Here is a 27,889-nt window from a genome sequence, read left to right as displayed (position 1 = left end):
TATGATGCATACTGTGAAGATTGTCCTGTAATGTCATATAGAATGCATAGAGGGACCCAGAACCCTGCTGGTCAATAGGATGTTGTATAATCTGAAGGATCATCTACCAGTCATTTGAATGTATAAACTATTCAAAAATGGGAACCATAAATATTTTATACAAGATAGAAATTAGAACCTATCTGAGTCTGATTTGAGGAGACAAAACAGACACTCTGAGGATAGTTCTTCTTCTGCATATACTAGTCACCCAATTTTTTATTTTCTTTATTTTCCTCTCTCTGGATGGCTATTGTGTTAGATTAAGTATTCGGTCTTATTTCCACTGCTCTCCTGACAACCAAGTTTAATTTCTATCCAGATAACATACCCATCCTTAATTAGACATGAAGATTCGAAATTCCTCGATGTAAGGTGGATTTCTTTCTAATCTTTTACAGCAACTCTCCATCCACCAACCCCGGTAGTTCCTTTTTTCTAAAATGCCCATAAACCTTTGTGCCTCGTAGGAGTATAATAAGGATCAAATGAATATGTGTAAGTACTTTGAAACTGTGAAACTTCAATCATATCATGCGCTGGCTAAAAGTCTTCGTTGGCTTAGCTGTCAGCCGACTCAAGGATCAGTCCCTCACCGGGAACTCAAGGCCCCATCCCTACCACCACTCCAACTGTATCTACAGTTGTTTTGACTCACTGAGAGCCGTGCCACAGAAGAACTGACCTGGGCAAAACTGGAAGCACACTGAGACACCAGTTATGTGACATGTAGAGATGATGATAAGACAAGTCCAATTTACGGTACCAGCAGTTGGCACAGAAAAGAGGGAACAGAAAGGAGATACATTGCAGAAATAAAATATATAGTACAGGCAATTGTTTGGGTATGCGTGTGTGGATAGGGGGGTTGGGATAAGGTGCAGCACAGAGAGGTTGGTGCATTATTTCTGTGATGCATAGAAATGTTTATATATTTAAGTGTGTTAAGAGGAAGGATTGAGAACCCAGATAGTGAGTTTAGTTTTGGACATGTTGACTTTAAGGTACTAACAAGGCATCCAGGTTAAGTGGAAATGGAATCCTGGAGATTAGGAAAGAGGAGTTTTTGTATATCACCTACAAAGAGAAGACAGTTCAAGGGAGGGAAAGTGGGCGAGATCAATAGGAGGAGATCAATATCAATAGGATATTAGGAGAGAGAAAAGAACCCTGAGGATTCCAGCGTTTACCAGTCAGGATGAGTAAGAAAAGACAGGGGAGGAACAGGCCAGTAGTCACTGCCAAAGAAGCCAGGGGAGCATATCCCCCAGCAAGGTCTGAGAGAAGGCCAGGGGATGTGGTGAATTATGGGATCCTGATGAATTTCAGAGGAGCCACGTCACTCAAGTGGCGGGGCAGACGCCAGATCGCAAAGCGTTAAGGAATTCGGGGGTATTGAGGAAGCGGTGCCTTGGACATGGATTAGCCTTTCAAGAAGTTTAGAAGTGAAAGAGAAGGAGACAGGAGACAGTTTAACTCTCACCACGGACACAGTGGAAAGTAAAGGCAGAAAACAAAAAGCAGGAGCCCTCAGATAAAAGTGAGCTTGGTTTTAATAAAAAGAAGAGAAAGCGCTTTAGTCTTATAGCTCAAAGAATGCTGATAGCAGCCGTGTGTGAAATTGATTTCTGAGGCCACGCACCAGAGACAGAGAGACTGTGAGGCAAATGGGGTAGTAAACCATGATTTAGCACCTTCACTTTCTGTGCTTATTACAAAACAGGCTTTAAAAAAAAAAGATGCCTGTGGTGTGCCTCAGCAATCTTGATATTGTCTGTGGCCAGGATCCATTTTAATATATTCCTGAGGCATTTTAGCGATTATAACATTTCTTTAGACATCAGTCTATTAACTTTTCACAATGCTAAAGATGGTTAATGCACTGCATACGCATATTATTTCTTCCATTAAATAATGTGTGGAGGGAGAAAGAATTATTCTTGCTGGAAACCAAAAGATGACAGGCTCAAAATGCTTGCACATTGAAAGCCATAGAGAAGTTTTACAGATTCTCAGAGAAACAGTATTTGCTTCTGCCTTATTGAGCCTTGAGGGTCCGAGAGGAGCTCACAAGAATCATAAAAACTTGTATTATGTTTCATATGCTAATGAAGCTTTAATAAGTGGCTTTGTGAATGGCTCCTTGACATTGTCATTTAATTTACAAATGAATGGAAGATTGTATTATCTCCCATATGTACAATACTGAATGATGTTTTTCAATTATGATTTTAAAATGCTAACAGTACAGGGATAAATACCTTTCACGAACTTGACTGGGAGATAGGAAGAGAAACTGGCGTGTAGATGTCTCTAATCACCAATATTATTTTCTGTCTCAGTACAAGGAGGTCTATACTGTTTATAGATAATAATGACAAATTATAATTGACAAAGACAAATCCTTTTAGAAAACAAAAGTTTTTCTTACAGTGATTTAAAATAAGGAACTTCTGCAATCAATTTACTATGCACAATATTAAAGAAAAATTACAGACTATTATGTTTATAAAATAAATGATTATTTAACTAGAGAATGCTTGCCCTGATTGCTATAGATACAACAAAAACTATATCAAGGCCATAGCAACTGACTCTATTGCTTTGATAAAGAACCTAATATATTGAAACTATATCTGTAAATCTAAATACCTAAAAGAAATAGCCACTATGAGTTATACCGGTAGAGAACCACAATAACAGAGTTCTTATTCTAATACAAACTATGTCATGAAAATTACCCAGATAGCCAGTATAGTAGAAACATTATAAGAAGAAAACATTATTCCATAACACTTGGTTGGGGAATAGGTCAATACAGAAACTAAAAACTATCGTGGCGCCTGGGTGGTTCAGTCGGTTAAGCATCTGACTCATGATTTCGACTCAGGTCATGATGTTGTGGTTCCTGGGTTCAAGCCCTCCCCCCACTGCATTGAGCTCTGTGCTGACAGCTTGGAGCCTGCTTATGATTCTCTCTCCCCATTCTATCTGCCCTTGCCCTTTTCTCTCGCAAAATCAATGAATAAACTTAAAAAACAATTTTTAAAGAAACTAAAAACTATCAAAGCTAACTTTTATCTCACTGTTCGGGAAACTTTTGCTTACTTGTATTTATTGATTTTTAGAAGCTAAATAGTACACATTAATAGAAAGTACAGAGTATAATTTATCATTTCTTTCATTATTGAGAAGTCACTTTAAGGATTTGGCAGAGGTTCCGGATGCTTTGTTAGCAAAGAAAAGGAGTCGCAAATAGAGAGTCTCTTTTTAAAGAATTGGTTACGTTTTAATAAAACAATTCTTACAGCTGAAGCAGTAGCATCATCTCTACTTGAATTTCATTTAACAATTGTACTGGTCAAGAGTTTCATAATTTAGCACTTTTATTTTGAAAATAATCTTGACATCAACTCTATGAGTTAAATCATGCAAACGTTCATGTCTTATTTTACAAGGTAGAAAATTGATTTGTAAATATGCTTAAATAAGATAGTCTAGTTTAGAATCACAGACATTTTTCTGGCTAGGGATGTCTTAGAAAATGGCCAAAATTTCTTCTTGTAGAAATGACTGAAACTGAGGCACCGAGAGCTAAGTTGCCTAAAATGCCACAATGGCAAAGTCAAAGCATGTCAAAAACAGTGCAATGGCTAAGACCTGAATCCTATATTAAGCCTCTGTCCCTCTTTAGAAGTTTTGCCATTGGTATTGCTCGTGTCCATTCTCTGAAATATTTTAAAAATAAAAGTGCTTACCAAAAAAATCAGTTAACCACTAAGCACTCACTGAATGTTGATATCTGTGTCAAGCCCTGTGTTAGACATTAGGGGTATGGGGCTAAGTATCACATACTCCCTACCTTTGAGAGTTCATATCAGTATTTTGCCTCTATTAATTTCTTTTAAATGTCAGAGCTCTGTAATTTAAATGTTTAGATTTGTTTTTACATGGGATCTAGTGGAAACATGTTCTTCCCAGTCCAGAACACTTACTTTAAAATTTGTATTGAATTCTGCTTCTATCAGATCATTTTCCCTGATTAATTCTGGTCAACATTAAATTTTTCTGTGATCTGTGGTTATCTCTGGTGTGCTAAGTTTTGCCTTTGTGAAAATATGATTTAATAAATAGTCTTTATTTTTTTATAGGTAAAAGCCTATGCTTTTAATCAAGTCAGGACCCCTTCACCCACCTTTCTTCGCTCCCTCCTCCTCCTGGTACACTAGTCTTCACAAAGCATTACTGCCTGAGTCCTGCAGAAAGGCTGACTAATGTGTCCTCAGTGATGAGGGTGCTTTGGCAGATAGGCATCTAGCACTTGGGTTAGGCCAGATTAAGGCAAGATGTGACAGGTTAATCATCTTTCACCTTTACACATTTTGGATAAATTTAAAGTTAGCATAAAAAGACATACTAATAAGAAGAAATGTGACTGTCTTTACTTTTCCATGGGTCATATGATTTTTTTTCTCTTCCATTCCCTTGCCTGTCTGCAGGTTTTGTATACACACACACACACACACACACACAGACACACACATTTCCTCCTCTGTCTTTAGAGAATCTAAATGTATATGAATGAGAGTAAAAGCTGACAGCCGTTATGAATTAGACACTCAACTACAACTTGTCCTAGCCTGTCTTGTGTTAATTATTCATTCAACGAATATGCACAGAGGCCGATTACATATCCGGTGTACTGGGAGTACAAAGGCATATTCATCTTTGTCACGGCCCTTAAGAAACATACAATCCCTTCCTGGGAATGGATGTGTAAACAAGTGACTACAGCACAGTGGCTGATAAATGCTAAAACAGCCATGTGTATAAAGTCCTAGCAACGTGCTCCAGTTAACACAGTGATTGATTCTACTGGAGATCAGAGAACGTTTCACGGGACGATGGCACCAGAGCTGCATCTCAAAGCAGGAGCAGGTGTGCACAAGTCAGAGAAAGTAAAAAGAGGCGAGGAAGATGGAGAGGAGGGAGGTCTAGGCTGTAGCAGGACCACAAACAGAGCATCAGAGGTCCTCAAGCAGCTTGTCTAACAGGGCAGCAGTACCCAATCCCCAGAGTGCAGAGGACACGCATGACCAGGAACAGCAGAAATGAGTCTAGCACATTGATTTAGGGTCAAGTTAGGAAGAGTGTTATGTGCTACACTAATAATTTGGCCTTTATCCCATACGCAGTGGTTCTTAGCCCTTTTTGGAGAGTCCAGTGAAAGCTAGGAATCCTCTTTTCAGAAGTATGATAATAACGAACATATACCCAGAATGTCACATACAGTTTCTCAGTCCTCATAGCACATCTGGAATCCATTGCTGGACACCACCGGCTACAGGCATGGAACCACAGAAAGTCTCTTAGCAGAGAGTGAACAGTTTAGTATTGTGTTCTCGAAAGATAACTAGCCGCAGTGTGGAGTACAGACTAGATGGAGGTCAAAACATCCAATGAGAAGCCTGTTGCAAAATGCCAGGCATAAGGCCCTAGAACCAGAATGAAGGCAGTGCAGGGAAGGATGGAGAGCATAGGAATGGAAACAAAGGCACTTCATAAATGGAATTGATAAGGTTTGGTGTCTGATTAAAGGTAGATATTGAGCATCAAGTATTGGGTTATTGCTTGTGTTTATCTTACTTCCACACTAAAGCATAAATCCTCTGAAAGGTGTCGCTGCACCAGGCTGGACCTGGGAGTGAGCAGAAGCAGAAACATAAACATGTAGGATTAAAACTTAACATTTCATGAGAAAACAAGTCCCTCCAACAAGCAGGAGGCAGAGGTGTATGGGGTAGTGAGCTCTGGGACTGATGGACAATTGCTGGTAGACACTGAGAAGCAGGGAAGGACCTGTTGAAATTGGCAAATCTGGATGGGAGACAATCATGTCAGAGCAGCAAGTCAACTTGCTGGTTGTCATCTGTGCCTTCCTTACAAGACTTCCTATCCCTAGAGCATCTAGTGGAGTATAGACACTGAAGAAATCTGTTGACTATCAGCCTAAGTCTATATTAAGCAATTATGATGCTTCTGGATGGCTGGGATGCTTGATTTGCCTTACATTGGTTATGGGAAAATATTATCAGGACCATAAGTAGACCCTCAATTTGATTTATTGTCAAATACCAAAACTTGTGAAACTATTCCAGTTATTCAAGCTTTTACCTATGGCTACAGGTTAAAACCAGAGGGGAATGCTATCAATTGAAGATTCAGAGATATGGTCATTGAGATAGCTGTTGCTTTTTAAAAAGTGTATCTGAGTTACAGGTGTAGTGTTTTTGACAAAATTCATTTATTTGTGTGGAAGAGCTGGGGTGGTGGCACATATTTGAACTGGAGAAAAGAAGTCCCAGAATTTGACACCACTTGGAAATTTTAAGTAACCAGGTCTTTCTCTCTCTGCCCCCATTTTTGTTCCCCTTCTTTTATACCCCACCGCGCCCCATGCTTATGCCATGCCCTACATATGTTTTTGAGAAACGATGACAAGTAAACGAGTAATCTAGGATTTGAAACAGAACATACTTCCAAAGCCTTTCACCATTATGAAATGTTTGTCCAAATGTCTTACACTTTCTTCTAAATGACATGCATAATAATTATTTCACTGATCACTGTAAGCAGCTCACAAAGGAAAGCACAGTCCCTGCCTCAAAGAATTTGCAGTCTAATTGGGAAGATAATGGGTGTGTAAAATGATAATCCTGAAGAGCTACCACATCTTGTTTCAAATGTAATTCATTCTGTACTAATTCTTGCCAATTGATAATGCCTGGATGGGATATCAACTAACTGCAGATTATGCAGGATAGTGAGATAGTGGAGAGCTTGGCATTCTTTTATAGTTTGTGGATATGGGAAGTGAATGCAAGCAAAAGTAGAAACAAGAAGGTAGAAAAGAAAAAAACATGTGATATTGAGTAAGGACAATGTTTTAGATTTCAATTCCAAACACTCATCCTGCAATATCCAAATGGCACATGAGAGAGCACCCAATGGTGAGCGTAGAAACAGAACCTAGGGGCGCCTGGGTGGCTCAGTCGGTTGGGCGTCCAACTTCGGCTCAGGTCACGATCTCGCGGTCCGTGAGTTCGAGCCCCGCGTCGGGCTCTGGGCTGATGGCTCAGAGCCTGGAGCCTGCTTCCGATTCTGTGTCTCCCTCTCTCTCTGCCCCTCCCCCGTTCATGCTCTGTCTCTCTCTGTCTCAAAAATAAAAAAATAAAAAAATAAAAACGTTAAAAAAAGAAACAGAACCTAAATGCACCCCGAGTCCTATGAAGCTTCATTCAGAATCAAGGCAGCACATTTTTTTCTTGGCCCAGATGACACCATGGTCAACCAAGGAAGAGTGAGGGAAGTTCTAAAATCAGAGACTTGATATTGGTAAGAACTGATCATTTTTTTCCAGCTTCTCTACTATCAACTACAATTTGAGTTTTTGTTCATCAGACTCCAAGCCATATTAACTTATTAACTTTCCAGTTTCCGCAACGAGTCACAAAGTGAGCCTTTTCTCTGTCAGGAATTCTTTCTCCATGATTCCAAACCCCAACATGTGCTTTCCAGAGCCTCAGATGTTTCGTTAGTTCTACAGATGTTTTGTAAATGCATTTCAGCAGAATTTGCCAGGGCTGCAGAAAGAATCTATGGCTGATTAGAGTCACAATTTGGACAGGGCTCGAGTTAGATGAGATGGAGCCGGAAACCGAAACTTCTAACTGGCTCACCAGGAAGTCAGGAATCCACAAAAAGAGCGGAGAAGGAATTCCATTTCAGGGGGTGTTTCAAATATGCCTATTTTGGGGAGTGGAGGGGTGTGGAAGCCCAGGAGATGATTCTTCCCTGTTTTCCTTGGTGCTTGGCCTGCATATTATTTTCCACTGGAGATTTTTATTTTCTAAGTATAGAAAAAACAGCAACCAAGACGAACTGCTTTATTTTCAGAATTCCAGGTAAAATGGCCTTTTTTCACAGTTGAGGTGAAACAGTATAAAGGCTTTGAAATATCCCCACAAATGCAAAGGGCCAAGAATGTGATGACTGTCAGCACAGACTTGGGCATAAGTGGTTTTTTTAAATTACTACAGTTTGTACAGGATACAATTCTTCTATTGTCTGATTTTCCTTTGTGAAAGACATGGAGTTACTCGTTTCAGCCTTCTGCTCTTAACTGAGCTGCCTCTAGTTTCAGAAGCTAACTATTAAAGAATATTATTATAGAGCATATATTAAATATTATATATCTATATATAATATATGCTCTATCTTTATTATATAGATATGTATTTTATATATATTATTTACCTATAATATATACTATATATTATATCTATATTATATTTCTATAATATATACTATGTATCATATCTATATTATATATCTATAATATATACTATATAGTATATATTATATATAATGTGGATAATAGATACTATATATCTATATATAATCTTATGTATATATAATCTATTTATTATAGATATATAATATAGATATAATACACATACATAATATTCTATTATATAGATATATACACACATGTACATGTATGTACATGTATTAAACAGAGTATTAAAACAAAGCAGAACATTTCTATTTGCTAAGTTTATGCTTTTAAAGTAATAGAAACCAACAGTGATAGAATATTTTACTATGCTTTTTCTTGAGATGAGCTGATTCAAAACACTCAATGACCAGTTGCAAATTTCCTGAATACTGATCTTTGCTCAAATCAGCAATTATTGATTTTAATTCAGCTGGCTGTGAAATTGTGTTCGGGTGGAGCTCTCCAAAATGCCCAGAGGTTTCTGCAGCAGTTTCTTAGATGAGCTGTAATCTGGTCTTGTCCTTGGATAGAATACAAAAAAAATCAAGTTACCATAGCTCTGAAATGAAAATCGCACTGAAGCATTTGACATCGAGCAGAGTCAGGTTTTTGTTTCCTAAAAAGTAATGAAGCTGTCTTAATTCTATCTCCAAGCTGTTATTCCAAGATTGAGAAACAATTCTGAGGACATAATAATTTTTTAAAAGAAAAGCAACATTAGTTCTTGTCATTCTATAAAAAAATTTTTTTTTATGTACTGAGAGACACTGTTTAAAAATGGAAAGGAAGGTCAGAATGTGAGGCTAGGCAGAACAAAAGGTGGTCAGATAACAGGTGTAAAGCCTGGCTGGATCAGGTACTGACTGTGTGACTTGTCAGGGGAGCGATGTGTATATTTGTGGCAGAGATGAAATAATTAACACTAACATGTCAGAAACTATATCCAGTACTTTGTGTACATTCTCTTGGTTAGCCTTCACACTCACCCTAGTAAGAGAAGTATCAATGTTGCCCTTTTACAGATGAAGAAACTCTGCTCAAAGAGATCTGACAATGTGCTGAAGGCAAGTTGACCAATATACGACTAGTAAAGTCTGTCTGAGACCCACAGCCATGTTCTTTCTTCTACACAATGATAGAGGTTGTTCAACCTCTCTAAGCCTCAATTTACTTGTTAGTAAAATAAGGGGGAAAAATCCAAACTGACATGGCTCAATGGGAGGATTAAATACGATAATTTGGGTAAATTCTGGCATACTTCCTGGCACATAGGTACTTAATAAATCCCAGCCAGCATTTTTCCCTCACCAGTAACCCTCCAGGCTTAGGTACAATTAGGTGCCCTCATAGGAATGTGAAAGGGGTGTGCCCATGAGCGCACATGCACAGTGGAAGAAAGAGGAAGACAGGTACCCAAAAGTCTTTCCGAGGTCTGCATAGCTTTTACACCATGTGAACTGACTTTTCTCCTCGGTAGCAAGGGACAGACTTCATGCAGTGGCCTCTGAAAGACTGTGCACTGTGTCACTGGCAGTTCATCATATCCCCCAGCAGTGCAGCTATGATAAGAACCAGATGATCTGAATTTCCTAAGTAAAGCCAGCAGCAAATATCTGGGAAAGCGCATGCCTCAGTATCCACACGCTCTGCTTTTTAAGAAAGTACATCAAAAAGCTAATGGACTTTTACAAGAGCCCAGTTACAGCTTAATATCTATAAGCTCTCAGATCAGGGAATCACAACCCCTACCATGTAAAGTTGGTGGCAGAACCAGTATTCCAAATTATTAAAGAAGCCAAAGATTAGATAAGATTTAGAGAGACCTGATATGTATAGAGGAGTTAAAAATGGAATCCGCAGATTCATTTCCAAAGCTTGGTACGTGGACAGGATGTTTCCGTGTATAGACTTCTCCATTTTGCATGGGCTCACCACAGAAAAATGGTCCTCTCATCACTGGGGGGGCTGCCTCTCTTTTTAATTTAGAGGGATGGGACATCCATTTGTACAGTCACATGCACAGCTCCAGATGGCTTAAGCTAAATGCTGTCGCAGAGGAGAGGAAAACCAGAGACTCAGGTGACTTTTTGCTGATCTTGAAATAGTAAGAAGGGCTCTTTGCCTCATCCCATAACCCACTTTGCTACATTTGAAGATCTGTTGATTTTGAAAAACATTTCACTTATAATGTAACTTCATCTGTTATATAACTTTTGTAAACTTAAGTTTACAAAAACCTATCACCCATTTCCTCAGGACCTATTTCCATTTTTATTTAGTTTCATACAGCTTGACCTCTTATTACAACGTTTAGAAAAAAATATTTTCCAAGGCCTCTGTATATATATTAATAGAACTCCAGAGTCTTTAAAATTTTTTTTAAGTTTATTTATTTTGAGAGAGAGAGAGAGAGAGAGAGAGAGACAGCATGAGCAGGGGAGGGGCAGAGAGAGAGAGAGAGAGAGAGAGAGAGAGCATGAGCAGGGGAGGGGCAGAGAGAGAGAGAGAGAGAGAGAGAGAGAGAGAGAGAGAGAATTTGAAGCAGGCTCCACACTGTTAGTGGAGCCCATTGCAGGGCTTGGAATCATGAACTGCGAGATCATGACCTGAGCCAAAACCGAGTCCGGCAGTTGGCCGACTGAGCCACCCAGACATCCTCAGAACTCCAGAGTCTTTTGATTGCTAATTTGTGCTTCACCCTACAACATTGTTCATAAGTCCCTGATAACCTGTCCGGTGAAAAGGCTTCTGGATGAAGTGGTACATAGGTGGTCATTCTAAGGTTCATCTATTAGATGGTGAGATGCAGGGAACTCTTACTTTATGTGATTACTCCAACTGCTTAACTACTTATAGCTTTCAGGTTTAAAGCTGTTCACCTGGGACTTGGTTATTGATGTTAAAGCATTGGCTCTGAAATCAACTGCAAAACTATCAGGTGAAAACCACATTTAGGGAAACCAGCAATGATGAGGAAATGACACCATCCTGAGGCTGATGAATTTATGGAAGCTATTCTAATCCTCTTCTAATATTCCTAGGACGTATATGATGATCTGTGGCCACAGCCTGCCTTCCATGCCGTTGTCATTGACTGAGGCTTGGCACCTCTTAACTGGACAGAACAATGGGTGGATGGGCCCAGGGAATCGATTGCTGAATTTTCTTACAAGAAAGTAGTTGATTTAAGAGTCATCATCAATGTTACATTCAAAGGTCATCATGTGGCATCAAAGATCTAGAAATAGCTAGTCTTTTTCTAAATTGAATAACTCAAGGCAAATACTCAATTTTCAAGAATTATAGAACCAAAACTCAGTCCTTTTTTCTCTCAGTGTTCACTGGATTTCTGAAATGTTGGCTCAAAAAAATGTGCTGATTGTCCATTTTAACCCATCCAATAACTACAAAGTAAAATAAGTGCTACAAAAAAGATAGGATTTGTAATGGACTTTTCCCTCAAGTTTAATATCAGATGCGGTACTGACCATTTCGGATAAGTCCACTGGTGAAACACTGGCTTAAATACAGAATTTAATAGCCATTCTTCAGTTCTCAGTCAATTCATAGTAAATGACCATCATCTCACCTGACACTGTTGCTGCAATTCCCCGAAGTGGGGTCATGGGTAATCCCTTGGTCACTGTGTTTCACAGCATCCATGATCTTGCTCCTGAGATACTGAGATTGAAATACTACACTTATGTGACAGAAATCAAATTGGAAAGCATTGACTGGGGTGTATTTTAAATTTTTTTTAACGTTTTATTTATTTTTGAGACAGGGAGAGAGAGAGCATGAACAGGGGAGGGTCAGAGAGAGGGAGACACAGAATCTGAAACAGGCTCCAGGCTCTGAGCTGTCAGCACAGAGCCCGACGCAGGGCTTGAACTCACGGACCGCGAGATCATGACCTGAGCCAAAGTTGGATGCTTAACCGACTGAGCCACCCAGGCGCCCCAACTGGGGTATATTTTAAAAGCTTAGAATTTTGGTTTCAGAAGCAATCATCGTTGCTTTTAGGCAACTCATTATCTAGACCTTATTATTTTTGCCTCATTTTCTCTTGCTAGATGCAACTCAAAGCTAACACTTTAAAAACAAAATGCTACTGTGGAGAGGAATGCACATTTCAAAATAAGAGAAAATAAGCTTGAGTCCCATCTGGACCAGGCACAAAAGTTGTTTATACTGAAGGCCTTCTTAAAAACCATAATAAGCAAATGCTGGTAGGTCTTAAATGACCTGAAAGGCATTGCTGAATTGTCATTTCTGGTTATAGATGTAAAAATCTGGCACAGTAAAAGAGGGGGAAAATCACTTTACTGTCTCTAACATTAAACATTGATTCAGTTGACATGAATTATGTTTATTCCACTTGCTAAAAGACACCTTGGAGATGGTTTCAGTTTGAGAAAAAAGGCCCATGACTTGCTTCTGAGTCTGCGTGTGATCTCTTTCAGAGCACTGTGGGCTCTTCCTATGTCTAGTTGTGCTGAAACTTGTAACTTGTGATGAGGTAAGATACAGCCTCACTTTAGATGGAGAAGGTACGTGAAAAATACCAAACAACTTTAGCACAGAGTTTGGAACAATTTACTTTTCTAGAAAAACAAATTCTCAACTATATACTATTTCCAAAACAGCTTATCCAGAGAGCAGCCAGAGGGAAACCTCCCAAGGATTTGGCATTCTGGTGTTCTTATCTCACACGGAAATGGAGTTCACATGTGAATACCGTGTGTGTATTTATTTTTTTCGGTTGTAGTAACTGGATGGTATCATAATTTGTAATCACTCATCTTGCTCTTAATTATTTCATGAATCCTAGCATTTGTGATTTTGCTTTTCATCTCAGACTTATTTAATTTGAATAAAATGAGGGACATGGTATTGTACAAATGTATGTTTGTCACACAAGTCATTACCGCATCCAGCAAATACCATAACTCTCTCAACAGAACTTCTTCCAGTCATACAGAGAAAACTAAAAGGGAGCCAGAAGATGCACAGTAAACTGTTCAAAAATCTGAAGAATGAATTTAATGGGTGTATGGACAATGTATACTTCATTGCCAAAGAGTCTTTTCTCCTTCAGTATTTAATTAAGCTCTGGAAACAGAGTGCCCCATATTGCCTTGATTAGAGGTTGATTTTATTAATCCTAAAAACCAGGCTTTGGAGCTCAGTAAATGCTTCCTTTAGAAAGAACATACTTTGGGTTAACCAGTGTGTTTCTGTTACCCATTCTATTCCACATTTTAGAGGAGCCTCTAACTACTGACAGATCATATCACCAGGCAACTGTAATATGGCAGGTGGCTGGAAGGTTCTGCTGTGGGAAAGTCAGAGTTTTCAGGGAGATGATGCCTTAAGAGTCTAGAGTCTCCACTAAACTCAGCAGGAAAACGCACTAGTACCTTCCCAGAGTACCTCCTGTAACCTTTCAGAGTACATCTATGTTTATAAATTATGGTAACAATAAATAGTATCAATAAAAGCAGTTAATGCTTAGTGTATGTATATATTATTGTGATAAAATTTATAAAATTTACCATTTTAATCATGCTTAAGTATACTGTTCAGTGACATGAAGTATATTCACGCCGTTGTACAACCATCACCACAATCCATCTCCAGAAATCTCTTCATTTTCCCGAGCTGGAACTCTGTACTCATTAAAAATAATTGCCCATTCCTCCTGTCCCCCTACCCCTGGCAACCACCATTCTACTTTCTGTCTCTATGGATCTGGCTACTCCACACACCTCATCTAAGTGGAACCACACAATATTTGTCCTTTTGTATCTGCCTTATTTCTCTTAGTATGATATCTTCAGTGTTCGTTCATGTTGTAGCATGGGTCAGAATTTCCATCCCTTTAAGGCTGGATAATATTTTGTTGTGTGTATACATCACATTCCAGTTATCCATTCATCCACTGATGGACATTTGGGTTGTTACAACCTTACGTGATTTTTATATTTAATTATTTTAATTCTCACAATACTAGTGTTTATTATCCTTATTTTCTGATTACAAGACTGAAGGATAAGGAGGTCACAGCTAAGAAGCTCTGGAGCCAGGCTTCTACTCCAGGTTGAGTAGGTCCTTCAGTCCCTTCTCTTTACTACTATGCTAGCCTGTGCTAGCCCTTTGCAAGTGATTTATGAATTTAAATAAAGCTTCCATCACTTATGTAAGCCTTGATACAACACTCTGAGGTGAGGTTTCTGACTTAACTTGTCCAGATTTTAAAAGGCCCAAGGAGGGGCACCTCGATGGCTCAGTCAGTTTGAGCTTCCAACCCTTGATTTCAGTTCAGGTCATGATCACAGAGTTGTGGGATCGAGCCCCTGGTCAGGTTCTGTGCTAAATGTGGAGCCTGCTTAGGATTCTCTCTCTCTCTCCCCTTCTTCCCCTCCTCCCCACTCACATGTGCTCTCGCTCTCTCTCTCTCTCTCTCTCTCTCTCTCTCTCTCAAATAAAAAAAAACTAAAAAAACATTTAAAAGGTCCAAGGAGTCATCAGTGTGACAACAGAGCCCCATAGCAACTGATCTACAAAGAAGCTCATTACTACAAAATAAACAGTTTTCTGAAGGGCTAGAGGATGTTCTCTTCTTTTTCAGGAGCCCCTCTTATGTGGATGATATAACCTTGGGTATAACTAGGTAGGGCATGAGAAAGTAATTAAAAATAAAAATAATAACAACAGCAACAACAATCTGAGTTATCATTGTAGACCTCATATACACTGGTGACCTCATTTACATTATCTCAAGGTCCCACAATGCTTTGTAAGAGGTTACCTTCCTGTTGCCTTCACATCCCAACCTTTCCCAGCATTCCACATCCCCTGTGCTCTCTCTTCAGAGACAAAACCGAAGGTGACATTGTCATATTGTCTAACATGCCTATTTTCTTTCAGGTTTGTTTTTTCCAAATTTAAATTTGAAATTTTAATTTTTTCGGAAGTATGTCCTTGATTGATATAAGAAGATACCATCTTTTTGTTAATGTTTGTTTATTTTTGAGAGAGAGGTGGGGGGGGGGGTACAGAGAGAGAGGGAGACAGAGGTTCTGAAGTGGGCTGTGCACTGACAACAGAGAGCCTGATGCAGAGCTCAAACTCAGGAACCGTGAAATCATGACCTGAGCCAAAGTCGGAGGCTTAACCAACTAAGCCACCCAGGCAGCCCCGAGAAGATACCATCTGTAATGTTTGAATATTGTGCTTGATTTACTCAGTAAAATAATTTGGCCTCAGTTCACATTAGCTATTTGTAGAACTGTTGCTATGGATTGAATTGTGCCCTGCACCGCAATTCATACATTAAAGTCCTAACCCCCAATGTGATGGTATATGGAGATGAGGCCTTTGGGAGATAATCAGTTTAGATAAGGTCATGAAAGGGGTCTCTCATGATGGGATTCATGTCCTTAGAAGAAGAGATACCAGAGAGCTACTCTGTCTTCTCTCTGTCTGTCCATGCTCATACAAAGTGGAGGTCGTGTGAGCACACAGTAAGAAGGTTGTCTTCTGCAACCCAAGGGAAAAGCTCACACCAGCAGCTACCCATGCTGGCACCCTGTTCTCTGACTTTCAGCTTCTAGAACTATGAGAAAATAAATTTTTGTTTTTTAAGCCACCCAGTCTGGTATTTTGTTATGGCAGCTTAAGCAGACTAATACAACTGTATTATTACGTATATTATTATTAATACAACTGTATTATTATGTATATATGACATTCTCGATTTATCATAATGTAATTATTGGTAATATTTATTAGTGCTTTACTCTGAAACTTATCCTAGGCTAAGTTCATTTAACTTATCTTCTTCTATAGTGTGTATGTGTGTGTGTGTGTGTGTGTGTGTGTGCATGTAGTGTCATGGTTATAATATTATCCCCATTTTATAGAAAGGGAAATTTTAGTGTAGGCAGGTGGTAATTTAATTGTTCAGGGACACCTGGTAAAATCCATATCAAACCCAGGCAATTTCTAACTCTAGAGATTATTCTATGAACTATGGCACATATTTTATCTTTGACTCTTATGAGAAATGTGAAGTTCAACATGGAGACCCACATATACCAATTTTCTATACAGTAGGTACAGATTTCACTAGGAAGCCTTTCAGTAACAAGCAGATCTATTTGTCAAGAGGCAATCCCTGCATTACTGAAGTTACTTCATGCAGTTGTTGTAATTAACAAGTCTGAAATCTGGAAATGATGTTGCTCGATTAAAAAAATTGTCAATTGTATAAAATGTTAAATTTTGGAAGGTAATGCTGATATGCACATTACAAGCTTCTCAGAGCAGAAGCATCTCTGAGAGAAGTTTCTCTGTTTTCACAAAGAGGTAGTAGATGAGTAGACTTATGAACCCAGGACAAAATCATGACTTCAGTGCAAAATGTGACTTCAATTTAACTTCCCCTCACCCAGATTCCTTATTCTTGCCCCCTTTTCTATTTGCTCCATTATGCAGATCCCTTGTTCCTTTCAGTCATGGCCCAGGGTCTCTAAACTCAAATAGTCCTCTCCCCAAACACATTATTCAACTGGAAAGAATCTAATAAATGTTTTCATCTCCAGCAAGGCTATCATATTCAGACATACAAAAGGCCCACACTTTAGGACACATGTTTCAGGGTTCACTGGGGGCATGATACTGACCATTCTCTTTTTCCTCACAGAGCTCCAGGACAGCACGCTCTGAGGAGGACCGAGATGGCTTGTGGGACGCTTGGGGCCCATGGAGTGAATGCTCACGCACCTGTGGTGGAGGGGCCTCCTACTCTCTGAGACGCTGCCTCAGCAACAAGTAAGTCCTGCATCCCAGATGGTAGGGAGTTTGTAAGGCCCATATGTAGTAGGTTCAATGCATACTTTTGTGGTTGGGGTTATTAAGACCATTTTGTTGCACACAAATCTGGATGGAAGAAAGGTACAAAGGATTAAATATGTGCATCTCCAGCTAGGTTATTTATATACTCTTATATGATAAGTGATACAGAATTTATCTCATTTACAGAGGAAATGTTGTCTATTTTCATATTAGAACTAGAAGGTTGATTTATAAGTAGAAATGAACCATAATATATGGCACTTTTTGGATCCCCTTAAATTTTAGTGACAAGAATAGCAACAATATTAACATTAACAACATATTAAGTTTATGTTGGATTCCAATGTTATCAAGCACTTTGCAAATAAGTGATATATTGGTTTGGGTTTCTTAGATGTCTGGAAGTTTCCTGAGATTATTCAGTTCAATGAATGATGAAGTTTGCATATAAGGAGGTTTGGAAAACAGAAACTTCTTGGGAACCTGGCATGGGAATGAGAGCAGTGGTGAAGGTGGAGAATGGCTAATGGTTTCTAAGCTGAAAGTAAAGGCCTGAGGCATTAAAATGGCAGTCTACTTCAAATAATAATAAGTAAGAACTGTTTCTTGATCTGTGTGGTCTATGACTAGATTTTTCTTCAAACTATAAAATACAAAGTACAATAGTAATATTTTTAATGAGAGATTTTTATTTGACAGTGAAGAGTGTTACATGTGACAAGTAAGAGGTTTGATCAAAATTACTATATACTATAGAACATGGAACAGAAGAAGAAAATATCTATCTATATATATCTGCTGATTCTTCTAGACTTTTCATAATGAAACAGCACAAAGGGTGAGATACAGGTTCAGAAAAATGTCAGCTTACTCTAATGAGAGAATTTCTTGAAATCAGGGGTTTCAACGTCTTACTCTTTTCTGTGCCCCCCAGTCCCGCACATGGTCTGACAGATAGATTTTCCTTCACTGATTCCATGATAACTAGAGACCATTTTGGTTCCAGGCAGATCCTAATGGAAATGGTGTACCCTGGGAACCCTGGCCAAAGGGCATATCTTGCAAGAAACCGGATTAATTATGATACTTAGCCATTACGGTGTTTGGTTCTACTCAGAAGATGGAGCTATTGGATGACATCCACTAGCAAGTTTGTTTGTCATCTTTGGAGGCCAGTGTCATAACAAACTAGGTCCCCGAGCTGACCAGAAAAAACTAGACCTTTCATTTTTATGATTCACCTCTTCTCTTAGTCTCAAATATCAAAACCTCCCTACATCTGTACTACATGATACTGCATGGTGATAGCACTGCAAGATATAACTGATAACAAACATACATCAGTAAAGCCAATGTACAGATTTGAAATGTTCCTATTATACAGTTTTCTCGAATTACTGTGCTTGAATATGCTATAGAGGTGAGCCAAAGCATGTGTCTCACAAAGCTGGTAAGGAGTGTATGGGAACTTTCATACTGGCTCATTGATGTGAATGCTACATTGTGAGAATCTTGTATGGAGTAAGAGACTGACAAGCAACTTAAGGGATAAGTACAATCACAGGTAGAACTCTGTCATTCGGCAAAGCATCAAATATATTATAACATCATATAACATCAGTTATGTGAAATTCACACTTACCAGTTTTGTCACCTAGTAAATTAAAGCTCCAATTGTTAGGATTTTATTAAGATACTATAGAAGATATCATCTATCATCTACTCATAATGATTTGGAAAAGTAAAATGTAAAATCTAAAATTATAAACATATAGACTATATGTCCCTATTTGACTTTCAAATATTGAAAAAAATACATTAGGTAAACTCATACTAGAATGGAGAAGAAGCTAAAACAATGGGGAGAGGGGCAGGACCACCAACCTACCATGAGTGGTTATCTGTGGCCCTCTTGTTCATTTTTTTTTAATTTTTTTTAGTGTTTATTTATTTTTGAGACAGAGAGAGACAGAGCATGAACGGGGGAGGGTCAGAGAGAGAGGGAGACACAGAATCTGAAGCAGGCTCCAGGCTCTGAGCTGTCAGCACAGAGCCTGACGCGGGGCTTGAATTCATGGACTGTGAGATCATGACCTGAGCCGAAGTCAGACGCTCAACCGACTGAGCCACCCAGGCGCCCCTCTTGTTCATTTTTTAATGGCTAATGAACTTAACGGGTTTTCTCTCATCTCCACTCCACATTTAATGTGGGCACCTTATACTCTTGAGAAAGATCACAGGTTATGAATGTATATGTCCTTAGAGGCCCAACAAGTAACTGGAATGTGTGTTGTAGTCTAACGGTAAGCACTCAAATTCATCCTAAATGAGTCCCATTGACCTGCTGAATTAATTTTCCACACTGATTTTCCAGTCCTGTTCTCACTTTTAGCTCTGATATTTTTAAGTCTGTCAGCTAATAATTACTCTGTTCCAAATATGATAGAACTGTAAAAAGGAGCTAAAATACTCAGATTTTATGGAATAAATGACAACTACTCAACTTCTGGAGTTAATTATGTTCTGTGATGGACGGGGAGACTGGGAAGAGGCTTGGTTAACTTTATGAGTTTGAGAACATCTTCTCTGAGTGATCTTTTGAAGAATGCAGGAAAATAAAAATCAGTGGAGGGAAAGCAGGGTGAAAATATAAATAAGCATTAAGTATAAAACTCATCCTTCTCACTGGCAGTGCTTGGTGCTGGAGAAAATGCTCTGACCCAGGGAGATAGTGAGCAGAATCCTTCCTTTGCCTTCTCCCCCATTCTTTTTCTAGGCTCACAGAAAGTAAGCAGTGCTTCATTTTCCCAATTTCTGATATTAGACTATTGATAATTGCCTTTACTTGCAACTCTGATTTGAGCAATAAGGGAAGGCACCGTATAAACTTTTTTTCTACAACATTTACTAATTTCTGTAAGATTATGTTAGGTTTCATTGAGCAACTCTGATAATACAACTATTGCTAATCTTGCATCACTAAGTCTGCTTTGATTTTTGCATCATAACGTCTGCTCTTATTTTTTTTTTTCTAATTAGAAAATGGACTATGCATACTTGTACTTTATGATGGCTCTTCATTTCAGGTGAATTAGACAATGTACCAACTACCTTGAGAAGCTGCTGCTTCTGTCCAGTTCTTCACATCCTCCATTAGATATTCTGAAGTAATATTTTTAACAAATGTGTTTTTCTCATTTATCTAGGATTGTGTGTTGTTTAGTGGAAACTATCCTTCTTCGACCTAAATTACTTAAGCATATAGTTTTAAATTTGATACTAAAGATCTGTCTCTGAGAGTTCTAGCTTTGTCTTCAGCCGGTTAATTTAACTTTTCCCATAAGGAGTTCCAGATGCATAAGGCACTTAAGAATACTGTGTGTAACGTCATATGTACCACTGTATTAGGTCTGTGCCAAAATCAAGGTCAAAGAGGTAAACTGCAGTTCATTTGAAATGGCAATGAGTCAGATAGCTGGGTGCTCTTAAGTGTGGTGTCAACCTTTATATTGATGCCTGAAGAAGACTTAAAGGTCTTTTGTGACATTTTTTATCTTCTGCAAGGCCAATTAATCTCCAGACTAATAAATAGTATGGATTAATAGATTAATACATTAAGAGTAAGAATATTTTGTTAAATCCCAACTGATTAAATGAAGGGCTTGTCATACCTATATGTAATCAAGTAGCAAAAATAATAACAAAAAAATTTTTTCAAAAGCCTTACTTATAAAGGATGAAAGCATTTTTTAAAGTTAATAAATTTTGCATTGAATTCTTTAGTTGAATAGAATTTTTTGGAGCTGAATAAAATTATTAGATGAACAAGACATAAAATCATCACACTGTGGAGGTGCCTAAAAAAAGATTATGATATTGTTCCAAAGGGATGTGGCTGCCAGAATGTTGTCAATATAAATACAGAAAAATTAAAATAAACATCCTCAAGGAGTCTTATCTCACAGTAATTGGAAAGATCATTCAAACTTGTCATTTCATAATAATTGTGCTAAGTGAAATTAAGCTAACTCTTCAGATTTTTTAATTGCAAACACAGTTTTTCTCCCATAAAAATATTGATACTACAGCAATATAAGCTTTAGTTAGCAAGTAATTTCTACGCCATATAATAATAAATACCAAAAGAAAAATTTTAACATTAAGATTTGACTTCTTAAACAAATATTTTTTCCCTTTAAAGTCATTTCATCTTTATCAAAACATCCAATTAAGTTTCATAGGACCTGTTTTAAGACATTTTAGAACTTTCAGCTAAAGTGAACCCCAAAGCAAGATTTATCTGTTATTCTTCATCTGGTGTTATATGTTATCAGTCTTGTTTTCATTGGAAATGCTTGAGTTTTTGTTTAAAAGAAAGATATACAAGTTCAGAATGGGTCTGACTACTCTGTCATTTATATGAGGAAGTCTTTTCATTGTGTTAGGAAAGATTTCACATTTTAGGATGTTTAAGAGTTTGTGGTTGCCTTCCTTTTACTTTCTGGGTTAAAGCCTAGTCTAAATGTATTACCAGGACTTCTAATAGTCCAGGTCATATATCTTAGAGGGATGTGGTCCTCCCCTGCACCCCTAAGCTCTGATCTCCTTTCGGGAGGAGAGTAAGTCAAAAGACTGAATGTTTGGAACCATTTTATCCCATAAACCTGTTTATTAGAATAAAAAATGGTTGGAAATGTGTTTGGTGTCCATAACCTTTACTAGCCATGCTGGGAATTTATAATTCTTGGCTGTCTTTTTCTGTTTATTTACAAATTCTTTATTTGGCTAGTTCAATAGCCCTTGTGAAGTCATTATTTCTTTTCAATTTTCTTTTTTTTTTTAAACTGCTTTATAGGGATATCTTTGACATGTAAAAACTACATATATTTAAGGTATACAACTTACTGTTTCAATGTATTTATATATTGTGGAAGGATCACTACCATGAAGCTAAATAATTTATCCAACTATATCCAATATAGTTACATATTGTGTATATGTACATAGTTACATAGTGCATATGTGTTGAGAAGATTTAAGAGATACCCTGTTTCAACTTTCAAGCATACAATACAGTATTGTTAACTATCATCACCATACTGTACATTAGATTTCCCAAAGTGATTCATCTTGCATAACAGAAACTTTGTACCCTTTAACTAACGTCTCCTCATTTTCCCTTCTCTCCTGCTCCTGGCAAAACACCATTATACTTACTCTCTGCTTTTATGACTTTAACTATTTTAGATTCCACTTATAAGTGAGATCATTCAGTGTTTGTCTTTTTTTGTCTGGCTTATTTCACTTAGCATAATGTCCACCAGATTCTTCCATGATGTCACAAATGGCAGGACTTCCTTCTTGTTAAGACTAAATAATATTCCATTGTATGTATATACCACATTTTCTTCACCCATCCCTCTGCCAGTGGACATTTAGATGGTTCCCATGTCTTCACTATTATGAATAATGCTGCAGTGAAAATGGGTGCAGATATCTTTTCAAATTCCAGATTTCATATCCTTTGGATATATATACTCAGAAGTGATATTGCTAGATCATATAGTAGTTATATTTTTAATTTTTTGAGGACCCTCCATACTGTTATATAATAGTTTTACCATTTTCTGTTCCTACCAACAGTGTACAAAGGTTCCCTTTTCTTTATGTCCTTGCCAACACTTGTTACTTTTGTCTTTTTGATAATAGCCATTCTAACAGGTATGAGCAGATATCTCATTATGGTTTTGATTTTCACTTCCCTGATGATTGGTGATGTTGGGCACCTTTTCATGTACCTGTTGGCCATTTGTATTTCTTCTTTTAAGAAATGTCAATTCAGGTTTGTTGCCCATTTTTTGATTGGATTATTTGTTTTTTCACAATTGTGTTGTAAGAGTCTCTAATATATTTTAGATATTAACCCTTTATCAGATATATGGTTTGCAAGTAACTTCTCCAATCCAAGGCAATTAATAGATTGCCTTTTAACTTTGTTGATCGTTTCCTTTGGTGTACAGAAGCTTTTTAGTTTCATCTAGTCCCACTTACCTATTTTTGCTTTTGTTATAGGCAGTTTTGGTGTCATGACCAAAAATCATTGCCAACACCAATGTCAAAAGTTTTTTCCCTCTTTTCTTTTAGAAATTTTATCGTTCCAGTCTTATAGTTAAGTCTTTCATCCATTTTGAGTTAGTTTTTTTTTTTTTTAATTCACTGTGAGAATAAGGGTCCAATTTTATTCTTGTGCATGTAGATAACCAGTTTTCCTAATGCCATTTATTGAAGAGAGTATCTTTTCACTATCATTGTGAGTTCACCATTGTGGCACTCTTGTCAAAGATTGGTTGACTATATATGTGTGGGTATATTTCTGAGCTCCTTGTTTTGTTCTGTTGGTCTAAATGTCTGTTTTTATGCAGTACTATAATGGTTTGATTACTATAACTTTGCAGTATAGTTTGAAATCAGGAAGTGTGATGCCTCTAGCTTTGTTCTTCTGCCTCAGGATTTCATTGGCTATTTGGAATCTTTTGAAGTTCCACATAAATTTTAGGATTGTTTCTCTATTTATGTAAAGAATGCCATTGGGATTTTGATATGGAGTGTGTTGAATCTGTAGACCACTTTGGGTACTATGGACATTTTAACAATATTAATTCTTCCAATCTGTGAGCAAGGGTTATCTTTCCATTTATCTATGTCTTCTTTAATTTCCTTCATCATTGTTTTATAGTTTTCAGGGTATAAGTCTTTCACCTAATTGGTTAAGTTTATTCCTAAGCATTTTATTATTTTTGATGCAGTTGTAAGTGGGATTTACTTAATTTCATTTTCAGATGGTTTGTTGTTAATGTGTAGAAAAGCCACCAATTTTTATATGTTGATTTTGTATCCTGAAACTTTGCTGAATTCATTTATTAGTTCTAACAGTTTGTTGTTGTTGAATCTTTAAATTTTTCTACATATATGATCATGTCATCTGCAAAGATTTTATTCTTTTCCAATTTAATTTGGATGCCTTTTATTTCTTGTCTAATTGCTTCGACTAGAACTTTTGGTACTGTGTTAAATAGAAGTAATGAGAATGAGTATTCTTGCTTACATTGGATCTTAAAGGAAAAGTTTTCAGTTTTTCCCCATTGATTATGATGTTAGCTGTGGTTATTCAAATATGACCTTCATTGCATTGAGGTAAGTTCTTTTTATACCTATTTTTAATGGTGTTTTTTAAATCATGAACAGATATTGAATTTTTTTACACTCCTTTTCCTGCATCTGTTGAGCTTATCATGTGGTCTTTATCTTTCATTCTGTCAATGTGATATATGACTTTGATTGATTTGCATATGCTGTACCACCCTTACACCTCACAGATAAGTCCTACTTGGTCATAGGTACAGTGCTTTTAATGTGCTATTGAATCCAATTGGGTAGAATCGTATTGATGATTTTTGCAACCATGTTCATTAGGGCTATTGGCCTATAGTTTTCTTTTCTTACAGTTTATTTGTTTGTCTGGCTGTGGTTTCAGAGTAATATTGGCCTTATAAGATTCATTCGGAAGTGTTCTCTCTCCTACTTTTTGGAAGACTTTAAGAAGGATTGGTATTACTATTTTTTAAATGTTTAGTAAAATTCACCAGTGAAACCGTTAGGTCCTGGCTTTTCTTTCTTGGGAGGTATTTGATTATCGATTCAATTTTCTTATTTGTTACTGGTCTGAACTAGAAAAAAAACAAAACAAGCCCGCAGTTATCCTGAAAAAAAAAAGATAATAAAGCTTAGAAAAAAAATGGATCAAATAGAGGTTAGGAAAACAATAGAAAAAATTCAACTAAACTAAGAGTTTTTTTTTTTTTTGAAAAGATAAGATCAACAAATGCTTGGCTAGACTAAGAAAAAAAGAGAAAAGATGAAAATAAAACCAGAAATAAACAAGAAGACATTATAATAAATGCCTCAGAAATCAAAAGGACCATAAGGAACTATTATGAACAATTATACCAATAAATTGGGTAACCTAGAAGAAATGAGTAAATTCTAAGAAACATATAACCTTCTAAGGGTGAATCTCCTCAATTTTCATTCATTCATTAAATAAATATACACTGAATATCTATCATGTATCAGACAAGTTGCTAGGTATAACTAAGGATAAAATACCCAGGAGTCAAGCATCTGCTTTGGGGGATTTAACAAATTACTAAGTTTTTGCTGATTATACTGAATTTCTACTGATTGTAGTTATATAATATTTTAAGAAGAGAATTTCCTCCCAGTTATGTAAATATGTAATATATATGTAGCAATGGTTCTTAATCTTAGCTGTACTTTAGAATCACCTGTGTGTATATATATATATGTATAATATACATGTATATTATACATATATATATATACACACAGGTGTATATATATATATATATATATATATATATATATATATATATCTCCCACTGAAAGCCAATTAAATACAAATCTCTAGAGCTGGAACTCTGATATCAATACATCTTTCAAAAGCTCACCAAATGATTTTAATGTATAACCAGTGTTAAAACTGCTGCTGTATTCACTGTTGACAATAGCCAAAGTATGGGAGGAGCCCAAATGTCCATTGACAAATGAATGGATAAAGAAGATGTGGTACAATGGAATATTACTAGGCAATCAAAAAGAATGAAATCTTGCCATTTGCAAGTACATGGAGGGAACTAGAGTGTATTATGCTCAGCGAAGTTAGTCAGAGAAAGACAAATATGTGACTTCACCCATATGATAAAGGGAAGATACAAAATAGATGAACATAAGGGAAGGGAAGCAAAAATAATATAAAAACAGGGAGGGGACAAAACATAAGAGCCTCTTAAATATAGAGAACAAACTGAAGGTTACTGGAGGGGTTGTGGGAGGGGGGATGGGCTAAATGGGTAAGAAGCATTAAGGAAGACCCTTTTTGGGATGAGCACTGGGTGTTATACATAGGGAATGTGTCACTGGAATCTACTCCTGAAATCATTATTGCACTATATCCTAACTAACTTGGATGTAAATTTAAAAATAAATTTAAAAAACCCTGCTGCTCTATTAAAGGAGATGATAGTGGAATGATTCAGTTCCCTGGGATTTTTTGGAAGTTAGGGTAATGAATAAAAGAAGGAATTTTCTGGTAAAAAGATTTGTTTATGTTTAAATTCCTCACTCAGGTTTCTGTGAAATGACCCAATCTACAGCATTGGAGGAAAGCCCTGGGCACCAGCATGTCAGGATGTAAAAGTGGTGATTGTCCCCGTACTATTGTGAGCTAAAGGAATAACTTTTCTGAGTGGTTATACAGTTGTCAGTATAGCTAAGGTCAGCCTTGCCCAGATTGACAAATGGACTAAGTGATTTCTGAAGTTTTCTTCCATTCCATTATTAAGCTTACAAGTATGACCCTTTAAAATGCCTCCAGGTTGTTAGTGAATGACTAAGTTAATGCCCCGAGCCTGGGATATTTTATGCAAATTCTCTAGGATCCACCTGCCTTCAAATTCATTAAATTTCTTATCAGTCGAGTGGAGTTTATCTTTCTACCTTCAATTCCACATTTATCATTATGCGGAAAGAAAGGCTTCCTAATAGTACTTGAGGTCTTTAATTTTTCTTATATTTTCTTAAATTTCTTACCCATTGAGCAGAGTTTAACTTTCTACCTTCAATTCCGCATTTATCATTATGCGGAAAGAAATGCTTCCTAATAGTACTTGAGGTCTTTTATTTCTCTGTTTGGGTCCAATTTGTGCAACAGAAAAGAGGAGTTTATCTAACCCTAACTGTTTTTGCTTAGTTTCAACTACTGGGGGAGAGGGAGGTGGTGGGAAGGAAGGAGGAAGGAGGGAATGATAAAGGAGAAGAGAAAGAGATTAAGAGAAATTAAAGGGACACCAGATATTAACAGCTAAAGACAAGGGATACCAGAATTACATACATTGGGGGAAGGATGCTTTACCTGGAGACAGAAAGAATAAGTATAGAATGTTAAGTAACATCATAGTCATGTGTGACCATCAACTGAAACCCATAACTACATATGTCAACCTTAAATAGCTGCATAACCAATCCCTACCTCTGGGTTTTGGGGTAGGATTCACAGGTCAAGATTGGGATCTTTTCCTAGTGAGAGAGTCACATGTTTGGGAGTCTGGCTCTCATAACAATGCGTTTCACTGTCTCTGAGAGAGTCTTTAACCTATTTTGTGGACTATCCCTTTTATTTATTTATTTTTTTATCAAACTACTAATTTTGAATCTTGGTCCCATTATTTTCTAGCCAGGTGACACTGCACTGGGTTTTTAGTTTTTCTGGGATTCAATTTGTCACATCTATGATGTCAAGTGGGCAGTTCCTGGAACAGAATAGATGTTCAATAAATATTTATATTCAGTGAATGTCTAAGGTGCCCTTCAACTCTAAAATTGAATGTGTGACACCTAGACAGAGAGCTTTTCTCCTCCACATGTGCAGTCAAAACCCATTTTGCTGCCAGATAGGAAGAGGAACAAAAGCTGCTCTTAATATGAATGGTTTTAAAGAAAAATGTTGTTATTCTCCAGGCCCCCATCTTACAACGGACATCTGGGTGATATGGGCGGATTGAAGAACTTTTGTCT

At 37.3% G+C, this 27,889-nt stretch overlaps 1 protein-coding gene across 3 annotated transcripts in view; it reads left to right on the top strand.

Annotated features, from left to right (window-relative positions):
* Nucleotides 1-27,889, top strand: part of ADAMTSL1 (ADAMTS like 1) — an 877,457-nt gene that overhangs the window by 514,833 nt on the left and 334,735 nt on the right. For all 3 annotated transcript variants that reach the window (XM_058695258.1, XM_058695257.1, XM_058695259.1), the window contains one exon: nucleotides 17,085-17,212. In XM_058695258.1, coding sequence (XP_058551241.1) covers nucleotides 17,085-17,212 — 128 coding nt within the window. The remainder of the gene's footprint in view (nucleotides 1-17,084; nucleotides 17,213-27,889) is intronic.

The sequence above is a fragment of the Neofelis nebulosa genome, chromosome 12 (assembly GCF_028018385.1).
Source record: "Neofelis nebulosa isolate mNeoNeb1 chromosome 12, mNeoNeb1.pri, whole genome shotgun sequence".
NCBI classification, from domain to species: Eukaryota; Metazoa; Chordata; class Mammalia; order Carnivora; family Felidae; genus Neofelis; species Neofelis nebulosa.
Note: the sequence above shows the minus strand (reverse complement) of the source record. Positions and strands in the feature narration are given on the sequence as shown.